Here is a 12,064-nt window from a genome sequence, read left to right as displayed (position 1 = left end):
ATTTTGGTTTGTGTTTGAGAAAATACAATACAATGCAATGAAATTCATCGAGGATAAAGAAAGAACTAGTAGCTACAGTTTCTCAAATGAAAACCAGAAAGAAACAAAAGAACAGTGGATCAACTCACGGTTAGTGTAATGCTGCTTAGTGTACTGTCCTTTGTAGATCTTGCAGGTGGAGTTGTCTCCTTTGCACACACCACAAGCATCAGGCACAGCTGTGGAGCCCAACACTCGGTCACAGCCCACTCTCTAGGGAGAAAAACATCATTGCTTCTGACATTGTATACATTGAATGCAACATTTCATCATATTATAAAATAAAACACATCAGTTGAAAACTACCAATGTTAATTACAAATATGGTGACACGCTGACATGTTTTTCCTTATGATGTAAAAATGGGGTGTGACAGAGCAAGGCGAGGGTGTCTACTGATGTTTTCTAACGGCTAAATCCTCTCTGAAATGTACAGCTTAACTTCAAAGTCTCATCTCCAAACCGTTTGAAATCACTCTTCAATCAAATCTCTCTTCATCTGTCTCACTTCATGACATTTCAAATTATTACCTCACACAGTCCGTCGATGCAGACGTTAGAGCTGTCCTGTGAGCACAGTGTCCCGTCCTTAACTTTGCTGGCCAGTGCAAAGAAGAAATCGTAGCCTTCAGCAAAGCAGTACAGCTTACACACATCCTGGTCTGGGAGGAACATGAGGTAACAAAAAAAGTTAAATACAATGAATGACATGGCTAGACATGAAAAAGCCTCCTCTAGAATTTCCTTTTAATCATTTCAGTTTTTCTTTTTACATTTTGAAAAACAGGTAAAAACGTATCATACCATCCACTCTGGTGTATGGCCTCCAGGTGTAGAACCATCCTCTGAACTGTTTGCTATTATATTCTGCACACTGCTGCGCTCTATAGTCAGTGGTGTTGGCAGGACAATCCTGAGTGTTACAAAGTTTGTAGGACCTTGAGGAACCCTCACAGAACTTCCCTCCAAACACAGGCCTGAAGAACAGAATTGAGAAGTTAGACTTGATGCAAATTATTGCATGTTTATTATTTCACATAATTGTTGGCCTTGGGAAAAAAAGTTGTGTGGAGTCAATGTACCATTTTTTTGCCTCCTGTATTTATTTGTTTTCAGGATGTTGTTCTCTGTCAATTTTACAGAAAACCTTAAAAAATTACACCAGTTTGATGTGTTCCTTTTATTTGCTTTTTTAATTATTGATTGATTTAAATGGAATACAATATTTTAACATCATTTGAAAAACAATGCAACAGGTTTATTTAAAAGTGTTATATTTGAGGTCTGATTCTTAGTACTTTCAATATTCATCGCATTTTCAAAAGGCAAAGAGAAAAGAAAATACAAAACAAACTGAACATTTTGGCTCCCAAGCACTTTCAAATTAAATCAGGTAAGGGGCTCTTGATTCACATAGTATACAGAGAAATAACTGAAATACAAAAGAAGTAAAGAACAATAAATATCTCTGAGGCATGTCTCAGATGTGTAGCACAAACCCTCTTGTAAGAATACTGGAAATATTCAAAGCGTGAGATAAAGGGTGAAAAACGTTGTCTCTGTTGTAGTTTGTTGTGTTTCTGTTTGGTTCATACTTTTTATATTTGACCTTACCAGTTCATAAAAAACACACTTTGTTGCATTCTTAAAGGTGATCTATTATTCTGATCTGTATTTAAATACACACATATATTGTTACTATGTTGGATGTCCATACTAAACTTCAGCAAAGTTTTTTTTAAATACAATATACACTGTTTTTGGCTTAATTGCTGGATCCCTGGTTTCCGGCGGCTCTGTCGGAGGCGTTACAATAATTTGCCAACGTATTAGAGCAAAGCATGGAGCAAAGTTATAGGACATGCCCATCCCCGGCAGCTTTTTTAAGGACACGCCTCCTGGAAGCTCACTCAAATTTCTCTGCAACTTCAAACAAAGCTAGCTAATCAGAGAAAAGTGGGCACGTTGGGAGGGGGGACTTAAAGAGACAGTAGCTGAAATGAACCATTTGTAGGCAGAGGCTGAAAGGAGGGATTTTACCAACACCAGTACAAGATAAATAAAGAGGTTTTTGAGCTACACATCTAGCAACTCTACTCAATAGGTGTCCCAGACTGATATAATTAATAGTGAAAGTGAGTATAATAGATCTCCTTTAATAGGTTAATTTGAATTCTACATCTAGACTGCATTTATTCACTTACAAGCAACCTTCCAATGACTCCTTGTTATTCTGCAAAATGACATGAGCAATATAAACATATTGGAAGCCAAGTAGAGACTTTTAATGGGACTTAAAGAAGAAGTATAGTAGTCACCGTTTCTATTGGCTCTGGACTGGAAGAATGTTTAACAAATGAAACAATAAACTGCAATGACTTAACATGAATTTGATCTGAATGAGGTGAAATTGTGTGTCTAATTTCAAAACACACATTTTAGTTATAAGCCTGTGTATTGGCATGACTAAAATGTAAGTCTGCATGTGGCTGTGTGATGTGTCTGTCGAAAGTCCTCTTCAATCACAGGTGTATATCCTTGGGCAATGTTCTTTGAATTCCCCTCTGTGGGACAACTACACCTTTCTATAACCCCTCCAATCACATTGTCACTTATCTCCTCCTCTCTCGCTCTCAAATTCTCTCCCTTCATATCTCTGCATTTCATCTTTCTCTTTTTAAATCCTTCTCTGTCAACTATCTATACCTCATTCCCCCTTTCTCTCTTTCTTACAAACCCCTGCCATCTTTCCTTTTTTCATCTCTCTCTCTCACCCTTTCTGCTCATCTCTCTCTGTCTAATTATCTCGCCACTTGTCAGGATCTTGGCATGACATGATAAAGAAGGGGCCCTGGCATTCGGGGTAGGGCCCCCTTACTGACTGGCTGTACAAATAATCCTGAGTGACTGATGAGTAGCAGACTAAGTGAACAGATAAGTGATGAAGTGAGAGACCCATGTGAGCCATCTTCACCACTTAAATCACGTGTCTTAATATACTCTTAGCCTTGAGTCAAGTCATCACAAACCGTGCAGACTACTTCTGTACCAAAGTGTAGTCACTTGCTAAATCTTCTGTGTGCTAAAAATCACAGTAGTGACAAGTCAAATGTCAAATTTAAGATGTGGTTCAAATTATTTCCTTTAGTAATGCAACCAACAAAACAAAGTCAGCTAAAGGTGAACCTGGTTTTGAGCTCTTTATTTGCATGGATCAAATTTTAATAGTTTGAAATGTGATCATGAAAAAGTTTATCTGAAAGATGCCACTCATATGCCACCCATGTGAGTGGACCAGACCGGCATATTCCGCAGCATGTGCCGTTCTGACACAGCACATGAGTGGACCAGAACGGCATACTGTATGCCACTCATATGCAGCATGTGCCGCGGCATGTGCCGGCAAGTGCCAATCTGCCTCGGCACATGAGTGGACCGGCATATGCCGCGGCATATGATCTACCTATTTTCAGGAGTGCATAAGTGAAAACGCCTAAAGACGCCACTGCAGCAGCACACGTTGCAGCTCTGCATCATGACAGTGCCTGCCTGAACTGCTCTGCATTTAAATATTCTGTAAACCTATAGTGTTGCCTGTTTGAACTTGCCAGTACTGCAACTACTACACAAATCGATCTGCTCAGCCCACTGCTTGGCCACATGTCTCTGCTGCTGCGCTCCCCGCGGTCGCAACACACCCCGACATGCACAGGGGGGCGAGGGCCCTTCATCACCGCTTGCTGTTTTAATTTGCTTTTGCTTTTCCACCTGTAGACTACTAAAGTACAATTCATCATTTTTGCTGAAGCAACATGCTGACTTACAAGTTTTTCTTGGCAAACAGGCTATAAAGTACCAAGTCACCACTCCCAGGTGTACATACTGTACATCATTCATTGCAAAACTACAAATTTATGTTGTGCATTTATGCATCTAAGTTTATGTATGGCTAAGGAAATATAATGAAGGGTTTATCATGTTCTTGAGCAGCTAAGACAAATGTATTTCCTGGTGTTGGCTTTAGCTCCATTTGTTGCTCTCATCTGCACAAACGAGTGCCACAGTATGTGCTTCACAGGTACTCTTTTGGTGTGTGTCTCTACCTGGGGTTGTTGCACTGCCTCTCCCGATAGGTGACTCCGCTCTCACAACTTCTTGAGCAGGCAGACCAAGAAGACCAATCTGACCAGTGGCCATGCTGGGGCCTCGGGCCCTCGTCACCCTGTTTCACACACTGGCCCCTACGACACCACTGGGAAAGATAGAGAGACCAAGGATTATGATGGAGAAAAAGGGAAACAGAAGAAAGAGAGACACACACCAGGAAAGTCAGCCATGAATGTTTCAGATATGTAGTCTTTCTAATGGACTGTGCCTTGCTTATTCTTTATGGAGCCTCTGTCACACCATATGGGAAGTCTGAGAAACAGAAATCAAGATTAACTGCTACCCAAAAGTTCCTGCTACAGTCCTGGTTTCGTACTTACAATGTATCAGTGAAACTCCTGTTGCGCTGCCCTTTAGTCAGACTCTACCTCGAGCTGTCATCATCTAACACAACCACAATGTGGAAAAACGACAAAGATCTTCTCCTACAACAAATACACTCAAACATCGTTTTATACAGCTATATTTGTATTCATTCACAGTTTTCCTCCTTAAAAGCAGTATATTGGAGGAAAAAGAGTTAAAAGTAGGGCTGTCAAGCAATTATTATTTTTAATTTCTCTAATTGCTGAATTTCTATAGTTAATCGTGATTGATTGCATTTTTTAATCACATGTTTAAAATTTAATGAAGGCTTTTATTTTGATTTTTTTGTACTGTCCTAAGCTGAGCGTACTTTATTTTCTGTTTGAATTCTGCTTTTATTTTGAAATAAAGAAAGGCCCTTCTTGTAGATCGAAAGTTACAACATTAACAGGACATTGTAATACTAAATAAAAAACAGCTCAACTGAACTGTCTGAAAGTGAAATGAGACATTCAAAGATGAAGAAAAGTTATTGTTTTCTATCCCTGTGAGAGTGAGACACTGCAGAGACTTATCCACGGTGCGCCTGAAGGGACAAAATAGCATGCGATTAGTAAATATTTTTAAAAACTGATACGTTTATTTCAGACCTTAATTAATCGTGATTAACTAGGTAATGCTGACAGCCTTTAGTTAAAAGCAATTTACAAACTTTAAAAAAGTATAGTTTCCTTCCTTTTAAAAAAATTGCCAGAATTTAATTGGAACATGCAGGCTTTTTCTCTCTGAGGCAAATTGACCTCACAATAAGGCCATAACTAACTTTTACTGGTATTATGCAGATAAATTAGCACATGAAGTCACCAGCTGCTTCATTTTACACTTCAGAAAGAGACTTCATTGTTGTACAGAGTGCTTTCCACACATGAACATAGCCAAATGTTTTCCCACCAGGCGAAGCAGAGGAAGATTTTAAACCAAATGGCAAGTCATGTAATTACAGTTTATTCAAATAACTCGCTGTTTACAGCATGTGGTGATGGAGACAGTACAGGACACACAATCCTCATGAATCTTAAACTCATGATTTGTCCCCAGAAAAGGGCTGAGTCATCAAGCAACCAACATGTCACATGTTTCAAACTAAGAAGCAACTAGCTCAAAATCCCTAAATGTAACGTGAGAATACTTTTACAAAATGTAGACTCACTTAAAGCAACATTATGTCACAATCACTTTCCTGGCACAAGATTGATCTGGATTTGTACATGTCAAGATGACATCAGTCACAGTATACTCCTCTGCTCGGCTTGGAGTGATCTCAGGAACCTTTTTGCCAGCACACACACACACGAATGCATTAGCATTGATGGAGGGGGGGGGGGACATATAGTCAGCTGTCCCGCTTCTCACTGTGTGTTCATGCCTGCACATGAGCCATAATACACACACACACACACACACACCCACCCATCTAACTAATCTTGGTCCTTGACTAAGAGCTAGAACAGCTGATTTCCCCTCAGTTTTCCCCCTGCGGCTGAGTGCCACGGATTCCGAAGTGGGCCTGTCATTGTTTGTGTTCACTTAATTGTCCCGTCGAGGCAGAGGGCGGGATTAAACCATCAGGTCCAATATATTGAGAAGCAAATGTAGATGAGGGGCTGTCGGGGGAGTGAGGGTAAGAGGAGAGCAAGCCTTGGGGGAGAATCATCTTGAAAGAAGTACGTGAAAGAAACAAAGAATAAATATAGAGCACAGATTGCTTTTTGGCTCAAACTCCAATGGGATCTTTTTTTTTTTTTTCGCCATGTCAGCAACAAACAGATCGCAGCTGCTCCCTGAGGTAAACTGATGGAGAAAGAGAGTTGTACCTTTGAAAAACAGAGTCTTTTTCTGACACTGAACTCAAATGAACTGAAATCTAAAATGTATAGTCAGTCCAAGCATCTCTCTTACGGTTTGATTTATTGCTCTGCACTGGGACACGGACATGAGTGTGGAATAAGGATGCTGGGAAAAGTGCAGCGTCAGTCAGCTCAAGGCTTTTTGTCTTCAAACAACCAAATTAATTGGGAGTACAAGCATTACACTAAAATGTCCAATAAATCTGACTTTTTATACTGGTATATCCATGAATCTAGCCGGTTCAACTTATAAATACTACAAGTCTTGATTATGCAATTTACCCACTTAGAGGTCTGTGGTATCCCTTGGAGTAGATATCTGTGTGCAATAAATACTTTTAACTGAATGTCACACAGTTGATAATACTGAGCAGTACATAGAAAAAAAAAATCTGTGTAGTGACTGATGCCTTAAAGGGAAAATCCACTCAGAATTGACTCACTTCATCTGGTTTGTGCAGCATCTGAAAGCTGTCACTTCCAATGTTCTTGTTTGAATTGTGTTGGTCTGCTGGAGGGGACATTTTCACCGAAGCTGCAAAGAACTGTTTGCAAAAAAAAAGGCTGTTGTTTGGTGTCTTTCATTTGTGTTTAATTTGGTTAAATGTTGGAAAGGAGCAGCTTGCTGGCAACACTCATTTAAAAAAAACCACATGCTGTCCACATTTAACTAAACAGCTCTAAGCTATCACAAAGGCGAATCAACTGCAAAGTCAATTTTGCTCGTGTTGCAACGACAAAAGTTATCTTAGTGATGATATGTGATCCCTTGTCCCATGTAGGAAAAGCATGTTTCTTTCTTTTATTGCCTGAAACATGATTAATGACATCCTGAAGGAAGCTTACGTGTCCCTGCTAGCTTTTAGATACCTCCTCGGTGTGACTACTTGAGTTGCCTCAAAGGCCGTGAATGAAAAAGTCCCATGTAAGTGATGGCTCCCATGTGATTTTACTCCTGAGGTGACAAAGCTGCTGATAGTACCACCCAGCCCCCCACACCTCTTACACAAAGACACACACACAGACACAGACACACACACACACACACACACACACACACACACACACACACACACACATGACAACACTTTTTGAATCACCATATCAGGTCCACAGGCAGAGCCCTCAGCAGCTGGCATGAACTTGGTCTCACACTTCCTCCCAACACGGTGGCACCACAGAGCCTTACAGATATCCTGGAAAAATGAGATGAAGAGCAAGTTAAAATGTATACTGACATGCTTTTTTTTCTGATCTTTATTTCAGAAACAGGATGATTTTTTTTACATCTCATCAACTGTAAACAAATCTAGCAATAGATCAGATGATGAATTACGACTGCATTGTTAATCGCCCACAAGAGAGCTTTGAAAACATGATGTGTTGAAATAGAGTTCGTCTTAATAACAATCTTTGGCTAGCTATCAGTGTGCAGCACCAAATATTTATGCTTCAGTAGCTAGGATAACGATATTTGAGAAAAAAAAGGAATACAAAAAATCATGCGATCTGGTCCAAGACATTATCCCATAGGCAATGAAATGCATGAATGAACATAAAAATACACACCCATTTGTGTGATATGATGACAGACAAATAAAATGAAAGAATTTGCAATCAGTATTTTCCAACACTTCATTTGACTAACAAAAATAAAAAGGAAATAAACCGAGGAAACAGTGATTAAAATAATGACATCAAAGTGTTTAATTGCATAGCCAAGCCTTTATGATGTCATGGCCTTGTTTCTCAGCATTGGTCTAAAAGATTCACATGGGAGCACATTGTCTGAGACACAAGGCGGGCTACTTGTCCACTCCATTACTATCCGAATGGCTATTTCAGATTTTGACAACCCAGTGCAGAAGCTGACAAGCACCTCGGCCTCTGCTTGTTTCTGCCAAGAACCACCATGGAATCCATTCCAATTCCTATTTGTCCAGCTGTTTTGCTTGTTCAGGCCTTTTTGTAGCAATACAATTGTTGGGAAGGAAAAGACAAAGTGAGCAATGGAAGGAAAAGGCTGAGAGATATGATGGACAGAGTGAGACAGAGACTGAGTTGAAGAGAAGAAAAGGGACAAAAAAAAGAAGCACATATCATTTTACGTTTTGCTTGTATATGCCAGGTTTATCAAACCACACACACCATGGAGAGTATCATTTTGCTTGTCAAACTCCACCTTATCTTGACGACGCCTGCCAAAAAGTTTTGTGAAAAATGAAATCATGACGGGATGAATGACACCGCTGAGGCCGATTCTTGAGGTGTTTTTTATGAGTAACAAGTGTCTGGAAAGACGGTGAGCGTGACGGCTGCTTGGGGAATTTTTCTGGGGTTCCTGCACACCTTGCTGCTACCAGGTGCATGAGAAAGGATAGTTTAAGACCAAACACAAAACCACAAGGGAGCAATTATCAAATATCTTGTTGCTGAAATAATGCACGGATGTTTCGATGTTCAAGAGAGAAGCCTAAGGAGGATACCATGTGCTGATGTTGTTGGCTGAAATCCAGTCAATAATCTTTGGTGCATTTTAGGGCATTTTTCCATCTCTGCATAAAAATCATCAACACAAAATAAAATTGTATTCTATGGTCCAAATGATCTTTTATGGAATGATGTACTTTGCATATTAAGGACAACTGTACATTACTGCAGCCGACACTTAAAAAAACAAAACAATGTGCTAACCTGCCAGCTCCTTTTCTCTTTTAAAAGTACCTGGATGTGTTCTAACTCTTGCATCATAATGTTTGTATAGATCAAATAAATGATCAAATCCTGTTAGATAAATAGTCATGCATGGATCCTTACTCCATGGGGATCCTGAGATAGAGGCCCCGTTGTCCTTTTTCCTGATTTAACCTTGATTTTGGTATCTAACAAATCCAGTGATGTTGAGGATACTTAATAAAGCTTGATATATTTGAGAGCTTTTTCTAGAATGCACAAGACTGTAATTACTCTCAATTTACTAATTTAGTAAGTAATTACTCTCTTACTACAATACTGATACTTTGTTAAACCTTTAGCAGCAATTAGCAATTCAGATAAACTGCTGATAGTGATGAAGGTTCCTAACCTAAACCATGTATTTTTTCCCCTCAACTTAACAGAAAGGAGTGTTTGACCTCATTATATAACATTTCATTATATTACACTATATTGTTCATATTGCACTATATTATATTATATTATATTATACTACATTATATTATATAACTGCACTCTGCATTACTGTGGTACAACACTGCCTCTCTTCTCTGCTGTTTACATTACTTGCTGCTATTTATCATACCAAGTCACTTTATCTTATCATTCTCTGCAAATACTGTCTCAATTCCCTGCATAGTTAACTTCACCATTCATTTTGTACTGTATATACCCCCTGTTTTTATTTGTATTTATCTTATCTATTCTGTTTAATGTGTATTTTCAGCTTTCTTGTCTGTGCTGCTGCAACGCCCAAATTTCCCCTCTGGGGATCAAAAGTATAAAGTATTATCCTATCCTATCCTATTCACATTGAAATGGTGTTGGTATTTGACTGTCTGGAATAAGAGTTTGTTGATATACTTCCACCTCATTAAAACAAAATCTACTGTATTCTTTCTTTAAAAGAACGTGGAGGCACTAGGGTATCCACATGTGAGATCACCAAAAACCTCAAATGCTTAACTGGGTCATAAAGTATTCTAACCCCATGTCTGTTCTAATGCACATAGTCTCAAAGAGTAACATCAGCACTAATGAGACAATGGGAGAGCATTGGGGAGAGATTCCCATTGGCAACATTCCAGTTTATATTTAGTCATCTATCCCAGTGAGTATTTCATAGGCATCATTCTAACTTTCGTTGTTTATTTTTTGTGTGTGAGAGAATCTACAATATCAGAACATGTGTGTGTGTGTGTGTGTGTGTGTGTCCAAATGAGGACATGCAACCCAACATAGTAGTTTGTTCCTTCCTCTCTCCTTCACTCTTCCCCTTTTCCACTTATTCATTGCCTCTCTTTGTTTTACTGCATGTGCTGAGAAACCCACTGAGAGTATTAAAGCATGGTATGGGATGGCATGATTTCATTTTAAAATAATTGTTTACCTTCTTAAAATCGAGGGTGCAGAGCTTGGCCTTCTCCCCGAATTGCCATTTACACTGCGTGTCTGCATCGTACAGCTCGCCAGGCAGTTTCTCAGGGTACCGATACTCCTTTACTGCTCGGGGTTCATCTGATAAGCACAGAGCCTGGGCGGAGCTGCAGGAGAGGAGAGAAGAATACAATAGGAATGAGTGGAAAGTAGGTATAGAAAAGAAGAGTTAAGAAAATATGAGAGGATGCAAGAAGAAGAAAGGTAAGTAGGGAAAAGGCCAATACAAGAGAACAGAATTCATCAAAAACGTTGTTTATAAATAAAATAAATGTAGACATAATCAGTCAAACAGATGTGATTCAGTGCCTGCATTTATAAATGTAAAGTAGCTAGTATGTAGGGCTTCCATCTTCCTCTGTTTCATTGTTCCCCATTTTCCCTATTACTGTGAAGTGTTGCCATGGAGACAAAACAAGCTGCCAAACTCAAACCCTTTGTGTAATGGTTTTTAATGCATCACACACTTAATTATGACAGACATAAAAAATCCTTACCCCTATCGCTCATATCCTAACACCAGCGGGGGGGTTTCCAATGTTAACTGATATCACTGGTTACTATACAGAGAGTTCTTATGCTTATACACTGCAGTCGGGGGAATATAATACAAGAATATTCTGGAAAGTGCATGAAAAGGCAAATATGTTGGAAGGATTCACTGTGTTAGTGAGTGGTCCTGATTGCTTTAGCAGAGTATGTATATATATGTGTGTGTGTGTACGGGAGATTTTCTGTAGCTTTATGGGTCCTTTGTGTCTACAGAGAACAATGTCTGTTCTGCAAGTGCAATATTCTGATATTATACATTATTCCTATTCTAAAGTTTCTGAAAAATACATTACGTTCACAGTGGTCACACACCAGCAGGCGCATGAGTAAGGCCTGTCAGCAAGCACAGGCAGTCAGTCATAAAATTACATGGACAATGTAGCAAATGTGCAGGACCTCAGGACAGATTTGTTTGAAAACAGCTTCTTGTGCTCATTGACGGATCTGCAAGAGGCTGAGGACAAAATGTTTTCCCAAAATTTAAGCTGTAAGCAGTTTACACCACAAGATTATAATCAGCTGGGTATAAATAAATACAATAAATGAGAAAACAGGCACCCATTCTTTCAAGGACTCACTGTAGATCTGCTGACTCATCTCTTCCAGACCCAATAGTAATGAGGCAAAACATTGATTTTGCTGTCAATAGCCCTGATAACAATAAGACAACAGATGTATGCAAATAAAAAAAGAAAAGTAAAAAAGTAGTAAAAAAAGTAGAAAAGCCTTGAAGTAGTAAACACAGATTTGTGGTGATTTTTTAAATTAATTTTGGTTTCTCACCTGACATACCCAAACTTTATCAAAGTAAATACTGAAACGAAAGCTCCAAATGTGATCATTGAAGAAAGACAACGAGTAATAATCAAATCTCTCCACATTTTACCACCCTAACATACAGATGGATGGACTGAGTTTCAACAGCTAGCATAGCATAAAGA

At 39.1% G+C, this 12,064-nt stretch overlaps 1 protein-coding gene across 1 annotated transcript in view; it reads right to left on the bottom strand.

The window, feature by feature from the left end:
- Positions 1–12,064, bottom strand: part of LOC132984255 (A disintegrin and metalloproteinase with thrombospondin motifs 16) — a 52,825-nt gene that overhangs the window by 16,272 nt on the left and 24,489 nt on the right. Inside the window, exons 10-15 of the mRNA XM_061050996.1 lie at positions 10,525–10,678; positions 7,520–7,615; positions 4,143–4,291; positions 844–1,016; positions 571–701; positions 129–252 (exon numbers count right to left, since the gene is read on the bottom strand). Coding sequence (XP_060906979.1) covers positions 129–252; positions 571–701; positions 844–1,016; positions 4,143–4,291; positions 7,520–7,615; positions 10,525–10,678 — 827 coding nt within the window. The remainder of the gene's footprint in view (positions 1–128; positions 253–570; positions 702–843; positions 1,017–4,142; positions 4,292–7,519; positions 7,616–10,524; positions 10,679–12,064) is intronic.

The sequence above is a fragment of the Labrus mixtus genome, chromosome 11, assembly GCF_963584025.1.
Source record: "Labrus mixtus chromosome 11, fLabMix1.1, whole genome shotgun sequence".
Lineage (NCBI taxonomy): Eukaryota > Metazoa > Chordata > Actinopteri > Labriformes > Labridae > Labrus > Labrus mixtus.
Note: the sequence above shows the minus strand (reverse complement) of the source record. Positions and strands in the feature narration are given on the sequence as shown.